The following is a 26,984-nucleotide window of genomic DNA, read 5'->3' on the forward strand; positions in this document are numbered from 1 at the left end:
TGAGTTTGTGTTTGTGCGAATGTCCGAGCAAAATCACTTGAGTATCTGCTGTGTAGATCCCCGTCACACATTACAGCACCAAGATGTCACAGCACACTGCTTGATCCCGGCGATCGGCTGCAGCTGACCAATGGATCCGGGTCACGGCACCAGTTAGATGTGGCAGATATCAAGCAGTACCCTCAGGACAGAAGCACGACCACACGTAGATGGGATGCGGGATGGAATTTATTCTTTAAAGAAGAGTAGTATGAGGCAAAATTAGTACGGCAACACCAAAAGGCCTACTCTCTCTCTCCCTTGCTTCCCGTATGCGTTCACAGTGAGACTGAGCGCGAATGCTTAAAGGAGAAGCGACACCTCTTCCTGAGGTGTGCCACTAATTAAGACCCCACCTACAACAATTGGTAGGAACTCCTGACTGGAACCATTGAAACTAAACAGGAATAGTAATTATAAAAGAAAATAAACACTAAATACAAGTTTTGATGAAGTTAACATGGACAAGACAATTACCTTTTTCCACAAATAATAAAACAAGATATAAAAGTCACAAACAACTGGCTACATATGCTCTAAAAAATGTTCATACCGGTTGCATATCTGCGGCAGGCTCATATCAGCCAATTAAAGTCAGCAAAATTATATATATATATATCGGCCGAGCTCTAATAAAATGATCCCAAACTTAAGTACGGCACATGCATGGGGCTGTGCTGCACGGTCAGTGAACTGCTTCAACCAGCGGTGCTATGGCAAAACACACTGTTTTCTTACATTTTCTTACATTTTTACATGACAAAATGACACAAGTGAGGTACAAAGCTTTGTTCATAGCAGAAATAATTGGTTAGCAGGCAAATGTTGCATCGCGACCATGTTTGTATTCATGCTGTCTGGCCATACATTTAAAGCCATGGGCGGCTTTGTGTTCTTTTTTGCCGGTTGGTCTCACATTTCCATGAATTTAATAATATTTATTGTTTCCTGTCTGAAATCCCTCTAATTTCACAGGGGTATTTGATTTTAATAAATGCTCGATTTCGTTTTGCCCGCGTTGGATAAGTGGTGCATTTCACGGAGGAGAATCCATGTAACGCAATATTTTCCAAAGCTGTATGATATATTAAACCCATTTAAAATCATAATTAAGCATAATTGTGAATTCACAAACACTATGATTTAGTTAAATAAATATATGCCATGCAGGTTTAATTTATGTGCTTTAATTATTTACATGCGTGTAGGTTACGTATGTCAGAGCTGAGCTTAAACGCTCTCGCATTGCATTATGGGATTGAAAGCGGTGCAGAGAAAGCATTGAGAGTGGCTGAGAGCATCAAAAAGGTTGGGCATTCCTCAACTCTATGCAAATCGCGAGCGAAAAACGCCAGGCGATGACCAATCGCTGTGAAAAGTAGGCACGGCAAGGTTGTGATGTATGTTTCCGAGTGTTTGCGGAACTGGTGGATTATTAAGCTGAAATCACTTATCATTGAACAAGTCATTCAAAAGTAAATGCACTTTGCATGCTTTTACTATATGCTAAGGCGCCAATAAAGTGTTTAGTTTGCAAACTGCCATTAAAAGAAGAAGATGAAACACAAACAGAATGTAAAACACTGCTTTCAGAGGTGTGCTCTGCCCTTAAATTCACACGCCCCAAAGCAGGCGTTGTAGCGTTTTTAATTCATTCCTATGGAAGTTGAGCTTAAACGCTCGCGTTGTGCATTATGGGATTAAATGTGGCGCTTACGGTGCATTTCCACTGGCACGTAGGGAGCACTGCAGAGTGAGCGCTTTCAATGCATTCCTATGGAAGTTGAGCCTAATCGCTCTTGCGGTACATTATGGGATTGAAAGCGGCGCAAAGAAATCGTTGAGAGCATCAGAAAGGTTGGGCATTCCTCAACTTTATGCAAGTCATGAGCGAAAAACGACGGGCGACAACCAATCACTGTGAAAGTAGGCAAGGCAAGGTTTTGGCGTATGTTTCCGAGTGTTTGCGGAACTGGTGGATTACTGAGCTGAAATCACATATCATTGAACAAGTCATGCAAAAGTAAATGCACATTGCATGCTTTCATTAAAGTGTTTAGTCTGCGAACCACCTTTAAAAGAAGAAGAGGAAATGCAAACAGGGTGTAAACATTGCTTTCAAAGGTGTGCTCTGCCCTAAATTTCACACGCCCCAAGGCAATGGCGTTGTAGCGTTGCATGCAGCACTGAGTGCATGATTTGAAGCTGTAGTGGAAATGCACCGTAAATGCTGCTCCACTCGAACTGTTATCATTTACATGTGTGGAGCATCTCTAACTTTATCTTTGCATGTTGCTGTGAGTTTGGGTTTATTATAATGTTCATCTGTGAACGCAACATGCGCCATTTCATCAGATTTGTGAGGTAAGTCATTTATAAACCTTTCAAAATAAAAGCTCAAACCCTCACTCTGTATTAACATGATTTTCATGTCCACATATTCATTAAATTACAGTAGCTGTCGTAAAGAAATGGCCATGTTAAAGATTAAGTGGACATTTGCATTAAATGATTGTTAAACCCCTGCCCCCCCCTTTTTTTTTTTTTTTTCTTTTTTTTGGTGGGAGTTCCAGGGCAGAGACTCCTCCTTGATGGGCGGGACTGATGTGCTGGGAAGGAGCAACACCTGTGGCACCCTATTTAAGAAGTTCCTGGTCTTTGTCTCAGTCTCTCTCATTTTTGTTTCTTTGTTTGAAGAGTGAGATTTGGGTTTTTCTTTGTTCCCATCTTGCTTCCACCTCTCCATAGTTTTCATTGAAAAATCCCATTTCTAACCATTTATTAATTTGTTTTTGTGTAGACTTGTTTTGTTTCAAATAAATAATTTATCTTTATTTAAACCAGCTTTGTTACGTGTCCTCTTTATGTTATAATTTTGAGCCAGGTCATAACATAAATTTGGGGCTCGTCCAGGATCAATTATGTTTTGAAGTTGGAATTTTATTTAGGTAGAGTGATCCAGCTGTCAGTTTCAGTCCTTTCCTGATTTCCTGTTTTTTCGGTATGTGCTGTGACTCATGCAATGGCTAAACAGACACCTGAGTTCATAGATGAAAATAAATGTGTGGATTTTACCCTAGCCGATACCTTTTTGGTGGGTTCTGAGGGGAGAGATTCAGATAAAGAGTGGTTTGTTGAATCTTCAGTAGCAGCAGATAAGGGAGAGTTGGAAACATCTAAAGCACGAGATAGCTTAAAGTTAATTTAAATATTATCCTAAAATTGTTTAATTTCATTATTAATGTTTTAAATTAAAATGATCAAAGCACGGCCTCTCTCGTGTTCTGTGATTGATTGTTTCAGCTTTGGTGCAGCAAGCCTCATAGCACTGTTAAATACAGACTGAATGGCGGCTCAAAACTTCCAACCGCTGCAAGCAAACTTCATCTTAGAGTCCCGTGCCCGCCCGCTCCCGCAGAAATATGTTATTTCGTCCCGCTCCCGTCCGCGACATTCATGTTTTGTCCCGCTCCCGCCCGCATAAAAGGAATGTAAAATCTATGTAGATTTTTTTTTTTTTTTTCACTACATCGATGAAATATACATGAAATAGTGATCTGTAACATCTCGTAATTTCCACAAGATCTCGACATAAACGCTCTCGATAAAATATTTATTTAGGCTAAGCATCAACATTTAGAAACCACTGCTATTCTTAACAGAAAAGCAAGCATCGACTGCTGCTTGCATGCATGGCAGAATGCCAGCAAACAGCGCTCTCTTAAAGCTAACATCTCAGTTCATCGCGATCTCATTAAGCTCTTATAACACTATATGCACAATGAATCTTTCACAGTGTCCGGAGTATGACGTAAGAGGGAACCCGCGATGAATCAAACATCAAATAGAGCGAAATGACAGGGAACAAAAATGAGTAAATTTGTCATCAGGTGCCATGTTCAATATAGCTGCATTTTGGAGATATCTAATCAGTTAAATAGCATAAGTTATTACTCAGTGACGTCATTAACAACGGCCCTACATTTTAAACTAATGTGGTTCAAACGACGGAGATGCGACCGTGTTCGGGAAACAGTCGTGACTACCTAGTTTGTTTCCACAACAATGCATCATACTATGGAGGTTAATCAGCGAGTTACATCGTTGTACGGGAAACACACCCCTGACTGACCAATGCGTTCCAGAAATCAGCAGATGGCTACATTGCTCAAGCTGCAAAGACGTGTTTTAAATCGAAACTGCATATTCTTGCGCCTGTTAATCATTTTTATGTTATATTAGTTGTTTTTGTTGCTTTTGTGCAATAGATGATTAAGAATTTTTTTTATTTTATTTTATGTTAAGATATTTCTATTTTGCGATTTGAATCATTTTATTCTCTCGTCCATCTGTTTATTCTGTTGTCCTGTTTGGCAGGTTCACTTGCTTAAGAAAAAGTACTCTGAAGTTGTAAAGAATGTCTGAATTAAATAATTCAGGAGCTTTAAATCTGTATGTGTTTAAATATGTTAAAAAGTTAGAATTGAGCATTCTTTTAAGTTACGGGGGACCTTGCAAAATTGACTAGAGAAGGAGGGGGGCCCAGCGTAAAAAAGGTTGAGAACCCCTGATCTAAGGAGAGTTCTTCCATTGAGACCTCAATTACGAGGGACCAACTCATTGTGGAGCAGAGTAAAGATTCTACTTTAACTTCTCTGCTTGAGTTGTTGAGTACTGAACAAGAATTGAAAGAGCTGGGTTCAGGGTATTTTCTGGAAGAAGGGGTTCTGATGCGAAAATGGCGCCCTCCTTTTTTGTCTAGGCAAGATGAGTGGGGCAATGTTTTTCAGACTGTGGTTCCTCAGGTTTTTCGTAAAGAGGTTCTTAAGCTAGCACATGACTGTAGCATGGCATGACATCTTGGGGTGAATAAAACCTATAATCGAATATTGCAAAATTTCTGTTTGCCTGGTATTAAAAAGGATGTGGTGGCTTATTGTAGGACCTGCCGTATTTGTCAGATAGGTGGTAAGCCAAACCAAACCATACCTGTTGCACCATTGCATACTATTCCAGCCTTCGATGAGCCATTTGGTAGAGTTCTGGTGGATTGCGTTGGCCCTCTAACCTAAAACCAAGCATGGTAACCAAAATTCTCTATTGACTATTATGTGTGATTCAACTCGTTTTCCCGAGGCTATCCCTTTAAGAACGATTACCGCCCCTGTGATAGTGCAAGCCTTGTTGAAGTTTTTTCAGTGTTTGGGCTTCCTAAAACCATTCAGTCTGATCAAGGGTCCAACTTTATGTTTAGAGTTTTCAAGCAAGTTTTGGATCAGTTAGGGATTTCACATTGTTATTCTAGTGCTTACTAATGGAGCCCCAAGGAGCTCTCGAGAGATTCCATCAGACCCTGAAAGCGATGTTGAAAATCTATTGTCTTGAGTTTCAGAGGAACTGGGATGAAGGTGTGCACCTCTTGCTTTGCTGAAAGCCGTGCAGGAATCTTTGGGCTTTAGTCCTGCTCAGTTGGTTTTCGGACACCATGTTCGTGGACCTTTAAAGTTGTTGAAGGAAAAAATTGTGGCCGATGTGCCAGAATCCTCTAATTTGCTGGACTATGTTAGTCATTTTCGCTATCGGCTTAGTAAGGCCTGTGATATTGCTTGTTCTAATCTTACTGTGTCACAGAAAAAGATGAAATCCTGGTACGATAAGCAGGCTGAGAAGCGATCTTTTTCAGTGGGGGATCAGGTTTTAGCTTTGCTTCCTGTCCATGGTTCTTCACTGCAGGCACGTTTTTCAGGGCCTTACACAGTTGAGCGCAAGGTGGGCGAACTTGACTATGTCATTTCTACACTAGGCAGATGTAAGCAAAGTCATCTGTGTCATAATCAATATGTTGAAGAAATACGTTGTTAGAAAGGGAAGATCTGAGGGATTGAACAATAATGTATCAGTGTTAACTTGTGCTCCAGCCAGTTTAGAGGATGCAAATGAAGTGGTGGTTCCTGCACCACGACTGAATAATTCTGAAATTCTTCTGAATCTTGAGGCTCATTTTTCTTATTTACCTCCGGTTGAAAGGTCTGCCCTTGTAGAGCTAATTAGCTCCCATGTACCATTGTTTCCAGATGTGCCTAACCAAATTAAATCAAACTCCAGTAAAGCAACATCCATATCGGGTTAGTCCTGAAAAGCGTGCACTTTTTAGAAAAGAAGTGGACTATATGCTCAAACATGGCATTGCTGTACCAAGCCAAAGGCTCTCTTTGTATTTCGGTGCCCAAGTCTGATGGCTCGATGAGGTTCTGTACCGTTTTCGAAAGGTTAATGCTTTAGCTAAAGTAGATTCTTCTTATTCTTACTTTGCCTAGACTGGATGACTGCATTGACTGTGTGGGGCCTGCCAGGTATATAACCAAATAAGATCTTTTGAAAGGTTACTGGCAGGTTTCTCTTTCTGACAAAGCCAAGGAGATCTCAGCCTTCGTGACCCCAGATGGGTTATGGGAATATCGGGTTATGTCTTTTGGAATGCAAAATGCCACTTCTACGTTTCAGAGATTGGTTAACCGAGTGATGAAAGAGGAATTTGTTGTAACTCATGCATGCAGTGTCCAGTCTGCCCCAAACATCTTTTGTCCTGACCTGAACACATGTAAAGGCCTATATTCTGTTACAATAGTAGCACCACCTGCTGACAAGAGGAAATTACTTGTTTTACACTCACTTAAACATGCAATGTCTGATCTGGCCCAAACGCCACGTTTGATAAGAGTACTGGCCTGAATATGTCTTAAGGCTAATATTCAGTTTTAATCATAGTGCCAACTTCTGGCAAAAGAATGTAACTTGTTCTACATGTAACATGTTTTACATTTACATTAATGACTGACATGTTCTTCCTATATTTACTTTATTAAAAGCATACTGCCCACCATGGGCGACATTTGACTCTTGAGTCAGGGGGGGCAAGAAAAAAATATTTTCGGATAAGCATTAAAACAATCCCCTACCGTATTGCAACGCACCAAAGCAGTCATTACAGCGCAGTCAAGAATAACTTCTCGTTTTAAGTGTCAGTTGACAGCCTTTCATTTTTAACCAAATGTGCACGCTGCTTTTCTGATTTTCCGTGTCTTTTTCCCGTGTCACGTGACGTATCCGTTTTAATTCGTTGTCACTAAAGGTGAGACACGTTAAGAAAAAATGAACGATCAGTTGTGGGACTGTTTTGTCATAAATCGCATACTATTCATTTCTGAACTTTACCGTCCGTTACTGGCAATGAAATTAGGCTACTGGTTGATATGTCCCGGTAGAGCCCTAAATTGCAGCGTGAGCCCGTCGGGCCCCGACTTTTTTTTTTTTTTTTTTTTTTTTAGGGCTGGGCTTCGGGCCAGTTTTTACGTCATAGTTTAGACACGGGACGGGCTTCGGACCTGTTTTAGGCTTCATTTTATGTTTATATTTTAGACATCCGCCAGATAAGGCGATGGAAAAAAAAATCCGCGCTGGTGGAAACAACACGAGACTTCATTTTTGCTTTCACTTTCAAGACCGGCTCGGAAGGCGTTTAGTGTCTCCGTCAGCAGCAGCGAGCTGCATCTAAATATGCAGATATCATCCCGAAACCCTGCACCGTATAAAACGAACGTTTCATACAAATTCTGAACGGATTATAGCCTAGAAAGTGCGCAAAGCTCGCTCACTTTATCACGTATAAAAGCGTCACTCATCTCAGTTCATCGCGATCTCACAAGTTCTGTTAAAATCAATGAAGCTCTCTAAACTACACAATGAGTCTGGCTATTTTGCCACATATTCAGTTGCTTTTGCTTTCGTTTGAGGGTATTTAGCACCGTCTAGTACCTCCGTACAACCGGGCCTGAACATGGCAAACCGCTCCAATTGCAGTGTGGCTGACAACGGGGACGACTAACCATCTGGGGGGGCAACTGCCCCCCCTTGCCCCCCCCTAATGTCGCCCATGCTGCCCACCTTTCTCTGTTTTCCTAAAGCCACCGGTCGGTGGGCCCAGGTGCGAGGGCCCTTTCATCGCTGCTTGCAGCTTTAATTATCAGGGCCCGAGCACTGCAGTCAGAAATTGCTCCGTTTAAAAGGGCAAAGGCCCTATTGTTCTTCTAAGGATTCTTATTTTTTTTAGGGCCCGAAGCCCTAAAAGGGCGAAGGTCCTATTGTTTTTCTAGGGATTATTATTATTATTATTATTATTATTATTATTATGACTTATTTTTCGTCAAGGTTTTTGAGGGTTTTGGGGCCCTTAACATGCTCAAAAACTCTTGAAAATTGGCTTACACATATGAAACTCGGTACACATATAGAACTCATCAAGGTGAACAACTTTCGTACTCCATGTCATTAGCTCATCCCAACAGGAAGTTGGTTATTCTGGGTTTTGTCAAAAACGCATGCTCTGGATTTTGATATACTAGTCCTAGGTTTTTTACCCAATTGCCACCAAACTCGGTCAACCTGATCTCAAGACATTGGGTATGAAAAATTGTGAGGGGATTTTTGATATCTTGAATGGTTTGGCTGTGGCGAGGTGTTGAATTTATGGCGAGAAATAAGAAAGAGGAAGTGCCTAATAACATTTGCATACATCATCTGATTTTGGTCAAACTTCAGCAGTTTGTTTGTTGTATGAGGCTGATCACATAGATGTGACTATTAGAAGTCAAAGTTATAGCGCCACCAACTGGCAGCAGGAAGTGTGTCTCTTTTAAAAATGCTTTGAAATCACATGGTTATTTTTACCCGATTTGCTTCAAACTTCATCAGAATAATGTCAAATCATGGCCAATGAGAATCTGTAAAGGGGTTGTTGATACTTCAAATGCTGTTGCCATGGCAACATGTCAAACTTTAACATTTGTTTCCTGTGTTTTTAGGGCACTTAATAAGCTTAGATTTTCATGAAACTCAACACACACATCAGTATTAATGATAGTTAGACACTGCCAAAAGCTCATAAATGGGCTTTTGTCAACAGTTGGGGGGTTAGTTTTAGCTACAGACACCAAACTTGGTATGTATATCGTTCTGATCAAGCCAGACAACTTTCTAATTTACACCCATTAGCTGCGACCAACAGGAAGTCTGCCATTTTGATTTGAATGTGGATTTTTGGAAAAAGCAGGCTATAAATAAATTCATACTCCTCCAAGCAGGAATAAGTAGTTCACGCCAAACTTTGTCAACATGATGCCAACATACTGAAGATGTTAAATTGCGAGTGGATTTGGGATATCTTGAATGGTTGATTTATGGTGATTTATTAAATTAGCAGTAAAAAACATATCCATAATCTTTAAAATGCAGCATCCAAACACTTCAAAACTTTTTACATACACAGGCTGCAAAAACATTTAAAATATCACATTTGTAAACTGGCAGATGAAGACTGTAATACCAAGGATGAACACAAAGATGACCTCATAGGATAAGGAATCTTTTTCAGCTCATTCTCAGTCTATCAGAATGATTTAAAAGCGTTTTGCTTTTAACCCTTTCATTGTTGTAACCCTTCAATCCAAACTGCCGCAGGGTTACGGTCAATGCATGTGCCTGCTGGGCACCTTTTTTCTGATGGCACCAGGGTTGCGGATACACTGGTGGTGAGGACCCGGCATCACTGCTTGCAGCTATATTTATTATTATGCGATGGCACCTATTGTATCCACTGGCCTCCTCCTTCTTCTTCTTCTTCTTCTTCTTCTTCCGCTCTTGAGTCTATGGCAGCCCATAGAACCGTTTGTGGGAAAGTTGTGAAATTTGGCACACAAATAGAGGACATTCCCAACATTAACCACAGCAAATTTGTCTCTAACTCAAACTCTCTAGCGCCACCACTTGTCCAAAATTTCAATATCCAAAATTCATTATGCTAATAACTTTTGAACTGTAAGGCACAGAATGAAAATTCTTTTTTTCTCTAAATCTTTGGCTCATGCTAAATTGAATGAAGTCCAACTCGTCCTAGACAGTTTGTCTCATTTTCACAAAAATTGGCTCAGATCATCTTCAGACCATGCAGGCAAAAAGTTATGGAATTAATACAGCGCCATTGCACTCCGGGTGTCCTGTGTTTGAATCCCGAGTCGGGGACCTTTCCTGATGCCGCCCCCTTCTCTCTCTCCCACTTCGCATCCTGTCACCTCTAGTCTGTCCTGTCATAATAAAAAAAAAAGAAAAAAAAAAAAATTAGTCAAACCGTTTTTGAATAACGCGCGAACGATTTTTATGAAAAGCACGCAAAAATGGATCTGAGGCTATACGCAACGGTTTGGCGTATTGAGACCAAACTTGGTGTGTGTTATAACAAGCATGACCTGAGGCTACCTGCAGTGTTTCAGTGCAGTGCCACAAAGTGGTCAGGAGATATGAAAAATGGCTATTTTTGCTTTATAACTTCTGAATGGTTTGGCCAAAAATCTCTTTAAAGTCTCAAAGTCTCTTCAGATTCAGTGCATCATGAATCCAACCATACCCAATTTTGCCGTGTCAGACATTTTGGGTGTCAGTCATATTGATTTATGTCCAAAAATGCTATATTTTATGAATGCATTGACGTGTCCTTACAAAACTCGATATGTGTCTTCAGCACCATGCCCTGACAGTACTCAAAAAGTTTGGGGGCAGCGCCACCTTGTGGCCAAAAGTTATAAAGAAATTTACAGAAATACTAATAACTTCTGCTTGCATTAGCCTATTGTAATGAAAGTGATCTTAATAGATTGCATCAAGCTGAGAACATTGATACCCATTATGCCAAAATTGGCCAAACATCCTGTCCGCCATTTTAATTAATGTTGCAAACCTACTTTTTCAAACTCCTTTTAAACCATTGATTTTCACCAAATTTGACTCAGATCATCTTCAGACCTTGCTGGCAAAAATTGATGGATTTCGTGTCGATATACGAAACGGTTTTTTGTTTAGTGCATCAACGAATTTGCTGGAAAGATGCCGAACTACACCTGAGGCTGTATGTCTGCAAAGGTTTGACATATTGACACCAAATTTTGTGTGTGCCATACACCTCACACTGACCACGCCACATCAATTTGGTAACAGCGCCACATATTGGTTAGAAGTAATACAACATTCATTAAACATTAATAATGAAATTTCCAAAAATGCTAAAAACTTCTGATTGCATTAGCCTATTGTAATGAAACTGGTCTCAATACATTCCTTTGGTCATGCCAACAACATACATACCAATTATACCACAGTTGGCTCAACTTCCTTTCCACCATTTTAATTAATGAACAAAACCTACTTGTTCGAACTCCTCCTAGACCGTTGGTCCGATTTTCACTAAATTTGACTCTAATCATCTTCAGACTGTGCTTACACAAAATTATGGATTTCGTGTCGATAGACAAAACTGTTTGTGTACAGTGCCACTACACATTTGAGGCATGATGCCAAGATGACTCTGAGGGTGTATCTCAGCAAAGCTTTGACATAATGACACCAAACTTTGTGTGTGTTATTGTCACCTCACACAGAACACATCAAGTAATTTTAAAGGCTACTGTTCACTGTTCACATCTATTTTTATAACCACAAAAAAAATTATTATTGTTATCTAGGGAACAAATTAATGAAACATGGACAGTGGCTGCAAATTAATAAAGTCGTAGGAATGAATTAACAAGTTGTAAGAATAAGCCTATACATGTCCTGCCCGTGTCCTGCAGCCTTGTCATAGCATCTGGTGAAATTCAGCCTTGTCAGATTTCATCTGGTGAAATATGACTTTGTTACTAAATTTCTATTGCTTTCCATACTGAAGGACTTTGTAGTGTTTCTATTTTAATGTACCCTTAAAGTTTGAGTCACATTGAAAGCATAATTTGTACATTATAGAAATTTGTACAGAATTATTTTCGTAAAAGATCCAGCCCTGGCACCTTCTCTCACAGCTGCTTGCATGTGTTTTGAGCATGAGCCGCACACACCCAAAATTGAAATTGCTTAATCGACCATTAATAGCTTTAATCGATTGCATTTCTTATTCTCAATTTATCAATCGTTGTTTTATCGTTGACATCCCTACTCCAAATTAGCTAACATTAGGACGAGGTTAATAACAAATTTATGTGCATACACATGTTGTCAATTAGGCAATAATTAACGAAACTGAGGAGTAATTTACACAGTTTTCGGTGATAGAGACACATTGTCGAGATTATAATTTTTTTTTTTTTTTGTCAGTACATTCCTTTGCTTATGTAGATTCTGACAATATCTCAATTTTCATTTTCCATCATTTAGTTTGTCTACCATTTTGAAGTAAATGGGGAAAAAATAAACAAATTAGCTACTTCTACAAATTTGGCGAGTTTTCTCCATAATTATCCCTCAGGTAATCAGGCGAGTCAGGGAACAAGAATACAAAGCTCTTCTAGTGGCCCCGCTCTGGAGGAACCATCATTGGTTCTCGGAATGGGAATGGGTTCACAGCAGCCCATTCCCCTGAGACAGGACCTCCTCTCTCAGGTGAACAGAACAATATGGCACCCCCAGCCCGAGCTGTGGGCTCTGCACCTCTGGCCTCTCAGTGGGAGCCTGCTGACCTAAGAGTGTTCACAACACAAACACAATCTCTCAGGCTAGAGATCCATCTACGAGATGCCTCTTTGCCCTTAAATGGTCAGTTTCTTCGCCTGGTGCACAACCCGTGGCGAAGAACCAATTTCCTGTGACACATCTCTGATATTGTCCTTCCTGTAAGAGCTGTTGGATAAGGGCTGTTCCCCTTCCACTCTCAAGGTCTATGTAGCAGCCATAGCAGCCTCTCACTCAATCAGTGGGCAGGAACAATTTAGTTGTTCGTTTTTTTTTTTTTTTTTTTAGGGATCTAGGAGGCTGAACCCACCTCACTCCATCACCGTCCCTACATGGGATCTGCCCACGGTGCTGAGGGCTCTGCTTCAAATTCGGGCCCAAAAGTCATCCTGAAGCCAAAGCTCAGAGCGTCAGAGCACAGGTAATAACTCTGTCGGCGCTTCCTCCCTCAGATGACAACCAGGAATTGAATTTGCTCTGCCCCTTCAGGGGACTGAGAATTTACATTGAGCGTTCTGCCACGTTAGGCAGTCGGAACAACTTGTTGTTTGTTTCAATGGCTGCACCAAAGGGCATCCAGTCACAAAACAGAGAGGTGGATAGTTGATGCTATTATGCTAGCTTACTCTTCCTTGGGACTGCAGTGCTCCATTGAAATACGAGTCTATTCAACCAGAGGCCTCTGTTGTTAGGGTACGTATATTACCTTTGGTCCTTGTTTTTTTAACTTTGAGGGCTCAGATGACTACATTAATTTATTGTTTCGGCAGATCTATGCACTTCCAACATACTCCTTCGGATAAGGGGATAATTTAAAATTTTCACAGAAAACGCATTCTAATAAACTAACCTGTTTTCATTTTTTTTTTGTGTTTGTTTTTTGTTTTTTGTTTTTTGTAGGATTTGACAGCCTGTTTGTGTGCCAATGATGCGCCGTCATTGGTTGCTGGTTGGTGCTTGTGGCTGGGTGCTACTTATCCTTATGTTCGTCAGCAAGTTCATCAACTTCAGCTTCAGAGTACCAGGTAGTATGTGTTTATCACATTAGCTCAGACTTTCTATGCAGAGATATGGGTTTAAAGTGTTTATCTGTGTTGCAGTGGAGTGACATTGGAAAACTTTTTGAAAATCCCCACTTTCTATTTTAAAACTGTACTTTTTTTGTATTAAGTGACAGCACCGTAATGTGCCTATACTGCTGTTTGCAGAAAATCGCTCACTGGACTGAACTGGATAATGTCTATAGCTGTTATAAGCTGACATTTACTTGAATGCTGTTTTTAAATGCTTTGGTGTAAAGATAAACATAGCAGATAGTGTGTTTGCGACTCTCTCTTGGCAGGACTCTGCTAATAGAGAATGGGAATCTACATCACTGCGCATTGCATTCTGGGTAGTCGCCACCATGTTTTAGGACATGCTAATTAGCATACAATGACAACAAAAAACTTAAACCTACCCATACCACCAACCCTGTCCCTAACCTTACCCATATTGCGCTTTTTAGTAGCAAAAGTGTTTTGCAATAGAATATGACAACAATAAGTACATTGTACTTATTTTTTTAATGTAAGTACATAGTAGTTAAGGCCACTTAATATAAAGTGTGACCAACAACTGTATTTGCATTCATATATTTAAGAGCTGCTTGCACTTGCTTGGAATGAATGTACTTATATTTAAATCCATTGCATTAATTTGCGCACTCAGTTGTGTGGCCAGGACACAACACTTACACAACATGATACACATTCATAGAAATCATACGGCCGCCTTCTATCGTACTACACACAGGACCAAATTGATTTTTCTATTGCAGATTTTAATAACTAGGTGCCGTTGATATTTCAGAAGTTTGTTCTATCCGAACGTTAGTGCCCTGCTAACTGGGAATATTCCTCCGTGATTCCAGTTCAAAGGCAGCATATACATTTCATTCATTGGGCATTAAAGTATGTGAGACATGAATTTAAATTGTATTTATTTACAGAGGTACAGTGGGGAAAAATTCTTTGATCCCCTGCTGATTTTGTACGTTTGCCCACTGACAAAGAAATGATCAATCTTTTATTTTAATGGTAGGTTTATTTTTACAGTAAGTGACAGAATAACAACAAAAAAATCCAGAAAGACGCATTTCAAAAAGTTTTAAATTGATTAGCATTTTAATGAGTGAAATAATTATTTGATCCCCTATCAATCAGCAAGATTTCTGGCTCCCAGGTGTCTTTTATACAGGTACCGAGCTGAGATTAGGAGCAATCTCTTAAAGGGAGTGCTCCTAATCTCAGTTTGTTACCTCTATAAAAGAGTCCTGTCTACAGAAGCAATCAATCAATCAGATTCCAAACTCTCCACCATGGCCAAAGAGCTGTCCGAGAATGTCAGGGACAAGATTGTAGACCTACACAAGGCTAGAATGGGCTACAAGACAATCACCAAGCAGCTTGGTGATAAAGTGACAAAAGTTGTTGCGATTATTCGCAAATGAAAGAAACACAAAATAACTAATCTCCCTCGGTCTGGTTCTCCATGAAAGATCTCACCTTGTGGAGTTTCAATGATCATGAGAACGGTGAGGAATCAGCCCAGAACTGCATGGGAGGATCTTGTCAATGATCTCAAAGCAGCTGGAACCATAGTCACCAAGAAAACGATTGGTAACGCACTACGCCGTGAAGGACTGAAATCCTGCAGCGCTCGCAAGGACCCTCTGCTCTGCCAGTGAACATCTGAATGATTTAGAGGAGAGCAGGGTGAAAGTGTTGTGGTCTGATGAGACCAAAATCGAGCTCTTTGGCATCATCTCAACTCGCTGTGTTTGGAGGAGGAGTATTGCTGCCTATGACCCCAAGAACACTATCCCCACACTATCCCCACTGTGGGGTAGCCGTGGCCTAATGGTTAGGGAATCGGGCGGGTTTGAGTCCCAGGTCCGGCAGGTATTGAAGGTGGGGGGAGTGAATAACTAGCGCTCTCCCCACCCTCAATACCACAACTGAGGTGAGTCCCTTGAGTAAGGCACCGAAACTGCACCCCGGGCGCCGCAGCGATAGCAATATGGCTGCCCACTGCTCCAGGTGTGTGTGCGTGTTTGTTCACTACTCATTACTGGTGGGTGGATGGGTTAAATGCAGAGCACAAATTCCGAGGATGGGTCACCATACTTGGCCACACGTCATGTCCTTTTCCTTTCCTTTCCTTTCCTTCAAACGTGGAGGTGGAAACATTATGCTTTGGGAGTGTTTTTTTGCTAAGGGGACAGGACAACTGCACTGCATCAAAGGAATGAAAACACACGGCCATGGCAACAAAGGAGTGGCTCAAGAAGAGGCACATTATGGTCCTGGAGTGGCCTAGCCAGTCTCCAGACCTTAATCCCATAGAAAATCTGTGGAGGGAGCTGAAGGTACAAGTTGCCAAACGTCAGCCTCAAAACCTTAATGACTTGGAGAGGATCTGCAAAGAGGAGTGGGACAAAATCCCTTCTAAGATGTGTGCAAACCTGGTGGCCAACTACAAGAAACGTCTGACCTCTGTGTAGTACAAAGTCATGTTTTGTGAAGGGGTCAAATACTTATTTCACTCATTAAAAAGCAAAAAAAAAAAAAAAAAAAAAAAAAAAAAAAAAAAAAAGTTATTCTGTCTGTCACTGTTCAAATAAACCTGGCATTAAAATTATAGACCGATCATTTCTTTGTTAGTGGGCAAACATACAAAATCAGCAGGGGATCAAATAATTTCCCCCCCCACTGTATACACACGCAGTGTACAGCATTAATGAGTACAACCCCTACAAAACTTCACAAATTCAGCAATTACTCTTTACTTAGAAGACATGTTAGGGTTCTTTAGAGATACAATATTCCAACAAGCCTGCTTCATCAATTACCAAAGAAGAATGTCAAAATTATTCAAGAGAATAAGATATTCTTGTCAAAGTGATAAAATGTTGTGTTGCAAAAATTAGTACACCCTCCTGAAAGTTACTAAATAAAAAAATCTAGTGTAGGTTTAAGACAATTTTTGATCAGCAGGTACGTATATTGAACCAAAACTTTTAAAGACCATTCATTTCCTGGCAATTAAAAGTGTTAATAGCCTACTGAATCATATTCAGACTTAATGCTGGTAACGATGCAACCACTTGGGAGAGAACTGCCAGGTGACTTATTTCTTAGCACAAAAGAGGACAATGGTACAAGAGGAATACCAAATCATTGGTCAATGAAAAACATTCATTGTACTGATCTAGCATTAAATATTGCCAAACAAATCATTTAACTCAAAGAACCACTAAGAAGCTAATAACTCAGTCTTTCCATCCACCTATTTTTATGCACATTTTGTAATGTTGCATAAAAAAACGCTGGATGGAAACACCAAGATGTGCATAAATTCTAAAAATGTGCGTAAAAAAATTTCCTCTACTAAGTGGTTAAAAGTCTTATCCGGTAAGAAAACATGTACATAAACTACGATGGTAACACCTTAGTGCACATTAAAAAATACATGTCACTTTGCGATGGGACAGCATAACTGGACTAACCAACGAACTGATCTCTTTGCACACCATCTGAGTGCTAGTTTTGTCATTCTAAAATGCTTGAGCAAAGTTTAGTTGAAGTGCTTCGTTATAATTAACTCCCAGATCTGCACTCCCAAATAGCAGGCTCCAAAAATAAGCTAACATGACCTGCACGCTCAAAACCTTTTACAGTTCTTATCTACACGACCAAAAATGACATAGTAAGTTGTTTCCGCTACTATAAGGGAAATAAATCTAAGCGATTGCGCTGGAGCGTGTCATGGGACATATTTATATTTGTGGCGAATGAGAGATGTATCGGAGTGTTTCAGTTTCTAAAATAAATTTGTTTTGGTTAGACTTTTATATGTTTATAATGAATGCCATTATAATTTGTGATTTATAATTTGTATATATCAATTTGTACTATAATTTTATAGCTGCTCATAATTGGGTCCCCCTATGAAAACAAAATGCCCCCCCCCCATTGAAGGTCTTCTGGCGACGGCCCTGAGACCAAGTCAATTATTTCAGTAGTAAAGCTCTTATACTGGGATGTATGAGTGCTGAAGGTGTGGGTAAGCTGTGCTCTATTAATGCTGTCATGAATTCACACACCGCTGTGTGATGTAATACAACTTAAAACAGAAGATGCTACCCTCTCCTCATTCCCTGAGTTGTTGGCGATTTTTTTTTCAACATGACGATGATATGCATTCTTCCAACATGAAAATCCTTCAGTGGACATGTATTACACTCGATCTTTACACTCTTGAGCAGCTGTGAGGAAGTCTGTAGAGACGAGCTGAGCAGCACTCCCCATTAAAGAACAGGGCATTTAAGGAGGTTGTCCTCTGGGAGTTAAACAGGGCAAATGTGACAATTTGTCATGAACTTGTACACTCAGTGCCAAGGAGGGTCAAAGCAGTATACCTAAAGTTCTGGAGGACATACTAAGTACTAGAATATTTTACATTTGATGAATTAAATCTAGGGTGTACTCATTTCTGCATTCCTTCATTTGAACAAAATTGAGTAATATACTTATTTTACAGAAAATATTGGCATATATATATATATATATATATATATATATATATATATATTTTTTTTGTTTTTATTAAGTATATATTTAATACATTTAAATTTTGCCATCATGAATTGTAATTCATGTTTAGTGACGTTCTTACCACTTGAAATTTAAACTTAGTCAACTTGAAATATGAAGTTAGTGAAAATTTGAGCTGAATAAACTTGACATTTTTAGGCAGCACAAACTTACTTCAAACAAAACGATTAGAATGTAATAATAATTAAAACTATGTTTTGTTAAGAGTTATGACTAACTACATATAGTATCAAAACATACAAGCAAATATAAGCTGTATAACTTACATGGTTACACAGAGTTATGCACTGCCAGCCGCAAGTGCGCTTCAGAAAGAACACACATGCAAAACTGCCGTCTGTCAATTAGTGGGTTTCATGTATCAATTTTCTATTGCATTCCAAACAGCAAAAATTATGCCTTTTTAGAGCACAATACTGGTAAATGATACTGCACACTGTCAAGCAAAGTGACAAACTTTTCTCACAGTGCATATCTTGTGCAGGATTTTGCTTTAACCATGAAACATTATGCAAGTTTGTACTTCGTTGTTTGTGTTTAATTACTAGGAAGTAGAATATCTTTTTTGTTGCATTTAAGAATCAATTTTTTTCTTCCACCCCTATACAGTACTCACTTTTGGTCCTCCCCACCTGTCAGACCAGATTTGTACCCCTGCTATGTTGTATTTGTCATTTAAAATATCCCATGACTTGTACATTTTTATTCATTGGCTATAAGGCACTCTGAGAGTTTTTCCACAATACATTTTCAGACTATGCTGAAAGGACAGAGATGTTTGTTTGGACCTTGCCATCTGTTACAGCAAAACTTACTTCAGTCCATTGGCCAGACAAGGGAGCATCACAGCCATATATATTGGTGAGGCAGTTTGCCAGTGTACATTGGGTCTACTTATTTGCTTTATTCAAATGCAACTTAAATTAAATTTTTAATTATATATGATGTGTTTTTGGCTGTCACACATATGTGCATGTGTGTCGATCGTGTTGTGGGTGTTAGTCCTCAGTTGGTCCCTCTGTGGTGGAGCCCATAGACTGGCAGTCAGTGAATGAGAAGCGTCTGGAGCTGTTATCAGCTGTTTGCAGAAATTCATCGCTGTGGAACCTCACCCACACGACTGTGAGCAAATTTGTCTTGGACCGCATTTTTGTGTGTGACAAACACAAAATACTCTTCTGTCAGACACCCAAAGTTGGGAATACACAATGGAAGAAGGTTCTAATTGTCCTTAATGGTAAGATATGTCTTCAGGTAAAATAACTCATTGTCCTTAATGGTAAGATGTGTCTTCAGGAAAAAATACCTTTTAATAAATCTTACAACTAATCTGAAACTGTAGAATTCCCATAAAACTAATATTCCTTTAATTCAGCATCAAATTTTTAATTACAATGGCAACTTGCATATCTCCTTTAGACTTAAACATGCTCAACGTTTTGTCTTTCAGGAAAGTTTTCAAAAGTTGAAGCTATACCAGAGAACCTGGTTCATGATCATGAAAGAAATGGTTTACCTCGTCTGTCCTCCATGACTGACACAGAAATTCGTCAAAGGTTTACATCAGTTCACTTCACAAACATATTTTTCTAAAAAAATGTTTTTTTGGAAAGTATATTACTAAACATTATTATGATGCTACTTTTTGTTGTTTGTTTGTCAAATCATTAGTTTATATATATATATTAGGGTTGGAGCCGAACCCGAATACGGTATTCGGAAAGGCACAAATAGCGTGCTTTTTACAAATACTTATTTCGAACAAATACTTAAAAAAAAAAATATTTGTATTCGGGAACAAGAAAAACTTTATATCAAAAAGCTGCGTTTCCTCATGAGACCGCAGTGCATGCCCACATGAGTGAGTGAGTGACAATCAGGAGTCGGAGGGGTTGGGGGCAGGGCTCGAAATTGCGACCGTATTGGTCGCATATGCTCCCAAAATTTAATCTGCGCGACCTCAAAATATATTCGGAAGCATTTGTGCGAGTGCAAGAAAGTATTGTGGTGCGACTTGTTTTTATTTCTTTACAAAACTTTCGCTAGCCTAATACTGCCCAGAATGCTGTGAGCTGATACAGTGACAGTTTCGCCGTTCTCTCCAACATTACATAACTAACTAAACTTGATCTTTACATTCTTAACTTTAATGCAGAATTTAGATATTAGTCGTCAATCACTCCCTGTCACTGATACTGCGCTCCGCTGAAACTCGGAACCGGAGCCGTTTTTTCTCTCTTAACCAACCTCTGTTCCAGATTTGCACAAACTACATTGCAATTAGGGGTGTGTGATATGACGATTTTTGATTGTGGAGAATTAAAATGTCTCCACAATCTGCTTTTGAAGAAATATACTATATTTTTGTGCTACAGCGCACGTTCTGGCATACATTCACATCAAATGATAACTCCACTCACGCAGGGGCGTAATTTCCACTGGGGACACACTTTTCAAAATCCCGTTTGTGTCCCACCACTTTTAAATAGTTTTGTTAAATTAATGTCTTGTATTGTGGAATGGACGCTCAGCACCGCAGAGAGTTTAGCGCCATCGTTAAAACGAAACCGAAAGTAAAACGCGCGCGCGCATTCAAAAGCAATTTTAATACCCCACGTTTAGAGAGCGACTCCCCAGTTCACCTTAGCATAGCTTCCCGTCACTCATTAACTTAGTTGAAACTCCTCACATGGATTTGGGCAACCAAATAGAAAAGAGTGTGGCTGCTGCTGAGCCATCTCTTGGTCCTCCACCAGCCAAAAAAAGTGTGTAGAAGTGTAACGCAAAAAAAATGGATTTTTACGCCTATATATTTTGAATTTTACTCGAATACAAATACAAATACAAATACTTTTCCCCCTCAACAAATACAAATACAGATACAAATACCGGCTGCTTTGCACACCCCTAATATATATATATATATATTTGCCCTGTCAGCATTTTCAGTGAGCTTGCCAAAAAATAAGTTTTGTTCATTAAAACTTTTGCTTACAAAAAGACTATTTGCAACAATTTGTAAATAATTACAGCTGTAATGTAACTACATTAAAATCCTGAAACTTTTGCTAAAAATATTGCTATGTAGTTTTCAACATGTTCATACCAATGCTTCTAATACTTGGCCTTCAAGTTCTAATCTTTATTGCTGAGCACTGCTAGACTTTACCAAACCAAGAAAGCAAACAATTTTGAGACATGGCACAAAACAGATTACAGGTCTGTAACCATAAATTGTATGTACAAAGGAATTACCTACTGTTGCTTCATTGAGTGTAAATTATGCACTGAACATGTTTCTAACCCTATAAAACTTGGACACAATAGGCTGGTACATTTTTGCTGGACTTTCTTTTGCAGAACAAAGATGATAACTTGAGGTCAAAGCAACTGACTTCCACTGTATGGCCAAAAAAGACGCTGAAAAAAAAAATCTTGCATTTCACAGAAGAAAGAAATACATACAGGTTTAAAATGATGATGAGATGAGTGTGGTAGATTTTGATTTCTGTATGCACAGAACTGTGAAAAAAAATACATGTAAAAAAAATATATATATATATATATATATATATATATATATATACACACACATACACACACACACACACATATCTCAAGATTCACCAATCTGTCCTGTTCCTCCTCATTGACCCCATTGGCAAGTTCTCCTTTACTGTAAGAAGCTGGCCACAAATTTCTTGCAAAAACCAATACAGTGTTCAGTGTGGGTGAGACTGAAGGAATGCAAACTTTTTTTTGACAAAAATTACTATTGATTAATTGAAAATAGGCTATTTGTGTGATTTAAATACAATGTGTTTTTTAAATTGGGGATTGGTTCCAACTCATACCTGCTAAAAAGACAATTACTATATATAGTATACAGTTATACAGTGCTGTTTAAAAGTTTGTGAACCCTTTAGAATGTTCTAAATTTCTGCATAAATATGACCCAAAACATTAGAACATTAGATTTTTGGACAAGTCCTGAAAGTAAACAAAGATAACCCAATCAAACAAAAGAGACAAAAATATGTTCCTTGTCATTTATTTATTGAAAACAATGATCCAGTGTTACATATCTATGCGTTGCAAAAGTTTGTGACTATTTTGCAGCAATAACATAATAAGATTTTTTTGTAACTGCTGATGAGTCCTGCATGATGACTTGTAGGAATTTTAGCCCATACCTCAGTACAGAACCACTTAATCTCTAAATTTTTCTTTTCTGGGTTTCTTCTGATAAACTGCTTGCTTCAGGTCCATCCACCACATGTTAACTGGATTAAGGTTCAGATTTTGACTCGGCCATTCCGCAAAATAAACTTTATTCTTCTGTAACAGGTCTTACTGCATGGCCCACTTACTCTTGAGAATCAGTTTCCAGACAGATCCTGATATTTTCCTTTAGAATTTGCTAGTATAATTTAGAATTCATTGTTGCATCAGTGATGGCAAGCCATCCTAGCCCAGATGCAACAAAACATACCATTATACCACTACCATCATGTTTCATAGATGAGATCAAGTTCTTATGCTAAAATGCAGTATGTTCTTTTCTCCAAGCATAACCAAAGCCAAAATTTATTGGGTTTCCTCCATTCGTAGCAATCAGTCTGACTGTGGATTTGCAGAGTAAAAACTCTTTAGAGATGGTTTTGTGACCTTTTCCAGCATGATGAGCAGCACCAATTCTTTTTCTGTGGTCCTTGGAGATCTTTTTGTTCGTGTCATGATACACTTCCACAAAGATCATCAATCTTTGATAGACTCCTGTTCTTTAAATAAAACAGGGCATGCACTAACACCTGATAGTCATCTCATTGATTGAAAACACCTCTAAATAGATGGACTCTAATTCTACCTTTAAATTAACTGCTAATCCTAGAGATTGACAAACTTTTGCAATGTACAAGTGGTATGTAACACTAGATAATTTTCCTTAAAAAATAAGAAATGTTCAAATAAAACAGCATTTAGCTGAAATAGAAAGATTTTTAATATAGAAACATTATAAATGTTTTTACAATCACTTTTGATTCAATTTAATGCATTTCTGCTGAATAAAAGTATTTATTGGTCACAAACTTTTGAATGGTAGTGTATAATGTTAAAAAAGCATTCTATTTCAGATAAATGCTGTTCTTTTGATCTTTTTATTAATCAAAGAATCGTGTTGAAAACAACTGTTTTCAACATTGATTAATAAATGTTTTTTGAGCAATCGTGAAAAGGGTACACAACTGTTTTCAGCATTGATTAATAAATGTTTTTTGAGCAGCTAATCAGTGTATAGAATTATTCTGAAGGATGATGTGACACTGAAGACCGGAGTAATGACTGCTGCTAATGACAGCCAACATATTTCTTTTTTTAAAATAGAGCTGGATGATGCAATCCCGCCTTACACAGAAGAGCTTAAAAGCTAATATTGATTACCTTGCGGACTTCAAACTGGGAAAGTCACTCACTCAGAAGTACTTTCACAGGGTTCTTAGCCCACAGCCCTCTTCATATACCAGAAGTATATGCAGGGGGCGGTGCTGGTGAGCCTTCGTTATAATAGTGTATATGTGTATATTCATATGCAGCCACAATGTTCAACAAAATCCTGTAGCTCAGCGCTACTAAGATGTAGGTGTTGGTGCTAAAAGCACCGGTGAGTTCTAAAAACCCAGAAACAAGTAAACCTTTTTTTTTTTTTTTTTTTTTTTTTTTTTTTTTTACAGTTTCCATGGTCCCAGATTCTGTTTTTTTTTTCTTGATTTTTTTTTTGGATAAATGCCTGAAATAAGGTCTGTGGTTAATACAAGTTCAAGATATTTTCACATTTTATTCTAGTTTAATTCATGGGTGTGAGAATAAGGCACTTTACAGCACACTTCCTGAAAAAAAAAAAAAAAAAAAAAAAGTATTTCAAGCGGTAGTAAGAGACTGACTTACCAGTGTCAGTAAGCACAATGATCGCACATCTTGTTAAATGAATGAATGAGGCATTTATATAGCGCTTTACAGTTATATGGGGGGATCTCTCCTCAGCCATTACTCAACCTCAACCCTGCTTAGCTTCAGTGGGCAACCAGTCTTGGGCTGACAGGTGATATGGCTACGCCAAAGTCTTGTCCGTTTGTTGTGGGCTTCACTGACATTCATGGGCTTTGTTGTGGTTGTTCTGAGGTAGGATTTGGATGCTTGCAGTAACATTGAATGAGACAGATAGACTAATGGGGAAATGTTCCTGATTCCAGTTCTTTAAGGAATTTGAATCATAGGAATGTGATTGAGTGGGATGTGTATTCTAGGTTAAAGAAATCTTTAATCTAGATTCAAAGTGAGTGTGCTGCTTTCAGAACAAAACCAATACCAGAACAACCACTACCAGGATACCTACAGAACACAGAGAGTCCAAACCTGGTGGCTTTATTTGTACGTTGTTAACCACTACAAATGGCTGTCACTTACTCATTTATTTCTCTGCATAAATATGAAATAAGTGTGTTTTAACTTAATGTGTAAAGAATAGTTTTTAATAGATTTTAGTTGGATTAATTCTTCTAGCCCTATAGTATGAAGATGGCAGATGTCCTAGAAGCCTTATTTATTTATTTACTTATTTGGTAGTTCACCAAAATCCAATCATAATGTAGCAAATCTTTCTTCACTGTTGGAGTCAGAGAGTTCTGAGTGTTCTGTATATTTGCAGGTAAATGTTGGATATACTTGTAGTTGTAGGCTGGAGTTACTGTTATGTGGTGATATTAAGTATTAGGAAAACTATGTGGTTTTGTTCAATTTATAACAATTTACTCTCTCCTACTCTCTACTCTCCTTTTTATTTTGTATTCTCCTTTTTAATTACACACATTCACAAATCTATAATTTTCCTGAGATATGAAGAGTGAATTAAAATATAAGATGTTTCAAACCAGACAGCAGAATGCACACTAAAATTAACAGCCATTTTGTTTCTTTGGTGTTGGTACAGTATAGCTGGTAAGAGAACCTACTTAAAATGAGGGCAACTAGTGGATAAAAAGAAATGTTAACAACTCTGGTACTAAAGATGGCATATTATGGTTGTGAGACAGAAAAGCAAATCTTGTGTTACCTTGTTGAAGTCATGACCTTTAGGCATGGGTTTTATAAATGTTTTATAAATATCTGACAATGCTGACAAGTAGGAACACTGCTCTAAGATTCTCAGAACTAATGACTGGTATAATTGTGGAACGATTTGTTACATGTATGATATTATACTCTTATCCTAATTTTGTGCTATTTTTTTGGTTCACAGGTTAAATTCCTATTTCAAGTTCTTTATAGTGAGAGACCCATTTGAGCGTCTCATATCTGCTTTCAAGGACAAGTTTGTGAAGAACCCAAGATTTGAACCTTGGTACAAACATAACATTGCCCCAGCCATCATTCGCAAATATCGCAAGAATCACCATGATGATAGTGAAAGTGTGGGTCTTCAATTTGAAGACTTTGTACGGTACCTGGGTGACAAGTCAGGCCGACAGCGCTTGGACATGCAGTTTGGTGACCACATTATTCATTGGCTGACGTATGCTGAGCTGTGTGCTCCTTGTGATATTTCCTACAATGTTGTGGGACACCATGAGACTCTGGAGCATGATGCTCCTTATATTCTAAAAGCTGCTGGTATTGCTGACCTGGTGTCATACCCCAATATTCCACCAGGGATAACCCACTACAACCGTACCAAGGTGGAACGTTATTTTACTGGAATCAGTCAACGAGATGTTCGCCGGCTCTACGCTCGCTACCAGGGTGACTTCAGCCTGTTTGATTACCGGAGACCTGCCTTCCTTTTGGACTGATATGGAGATTTCCTGATAATCTATTTTTTATAGATCTCAGAATTGTTTTTTGCTTACTGAAAAATATATGGCTGCCTCAAAAATGTTAAATTGCCTGGCCTATCTGGAGTATATATTGTTCTTTTGCACTGATCTGAGACTTAATTAGTTACTTTTACATAATAATATTTGTATTTACATACATGTTTGAATTAGTCTTGGCCAGGGATCTGCATTAGAGGGCAACTTTGAACATGAGTTACAAAGATCAAACAGTGCATCAGTAAAGTTTTTATTTTCTTTTCCTTTGGTAATATCTGTATTTGCCATATAATGATGAAGTGCCATAATATTATTTAGAAAAGTTTTATGGATTTCATTAATTGGATTTCAGACATAGTATATTAGGTAAAATAGTATTATATAAATGATAAAATGTTGACAATATTTGTTTGACACCTTGCTTTTTTTTTTTTTTTTTTTAATAAATCAGTTTACTATGAACTCATTTTCTAAAATAGTGTCTTCTCTATCCTTTATGTTTGAAGTATGATAGTACTCCCAAAAGAGATTTTCATAAATCTTGATCTTAATAATGTTCAATTTCATTCTGGTCTATAATAAATCATCCTTGAAATCATCTTGAAACTAGCCTTATACACACACTATCAAATTTAAAATATACTTTTCAAATGCAAATATATTTCGATTTTGTAAAGCTACCTTTATATCAATAAGTATCTAAATTTGTACCATAAAAGTATCTAAATATCAGTGGCCTCGAGATGCTCTGTTAAGAGAACGGACATTTATTTCTTGTAGCCATGACTTCTTATGTTGAATGAAGACATATTTTTCTCGTGGCCATGAGTTTAATGCGTAAACAAACCTGTGTGACCATGGTAACCCAGGA

The 26,984-nt window shown here is 38.5% G+C and overlaps 1 protein-coding gene across 3 annotated transcripts in view; it reads left to right on the plus strand.

The window, feature by feature from the left end:
• chst10 (carbohydrate sulfotransferase 10) overlaps window positions 1-26,156 on the plus strand; it is a 43,202-nt gene extending 17,046 nt beyond the window's left edge. The window contains exons 2-8 of one of the 3 annotated variants that reach the window (XM_051115915.1): window positions 12,877-13,009; window positions 13,160-13,281; window positions 13,489-13,613; window positions 19,000-19,106; window positions 19,248-19,482; window positions 19,696-19,801; window positions 25,543-26,156. In XM_051115915.1, coding sequence (XP_050971872.1) covers window positions 13,514-13,613; window positions 19,000-19,106; window positions 19,248-19,482; window positions 19,696-19,801; window positions 25,543-26,092 — 1,098 coding nt within the window. In that variant the 5' untranslated portion in view covers window positions 12,877-13,009; window positions 13,160-13,281; window positions 13,489-13,513 and the 3' untranslated portion in view covers window positions 26,093-26,156. The remainder of the gene's footprint in view (window positions 1-12,876; window positions 13,010-13,159; window positions 13,282-13,488; window positions 13,614-18,999; window positions 19,107-19,247; window positions 19,483-19,695; window positions 19,802-25,542) is intronic. The other 2 variants (XM_051115922.1, XM_051115908.1) reach the window with 2 other exon arrangements.
• The last annotated feature ends 828 nt before the right edge of the window (window positions 26,157-26,984 follow it).

This window comes from Labeo rohita, chromosome 1 (assembly GCF_022985175.1).
Source record: "Labeo rohita strain BAU-BD-2019 chromosome 1, IGBB_LRoh.1.0, whole genome shotgun sequence".
In the NCBI taxonomy this organism is placed as follows: domain Eukaryota; kingdom Metazoa; phylum Chordata; class Actinopteri; order Cypriniformes; family Cyprinidae; genus Labeo; species Labeo rohita.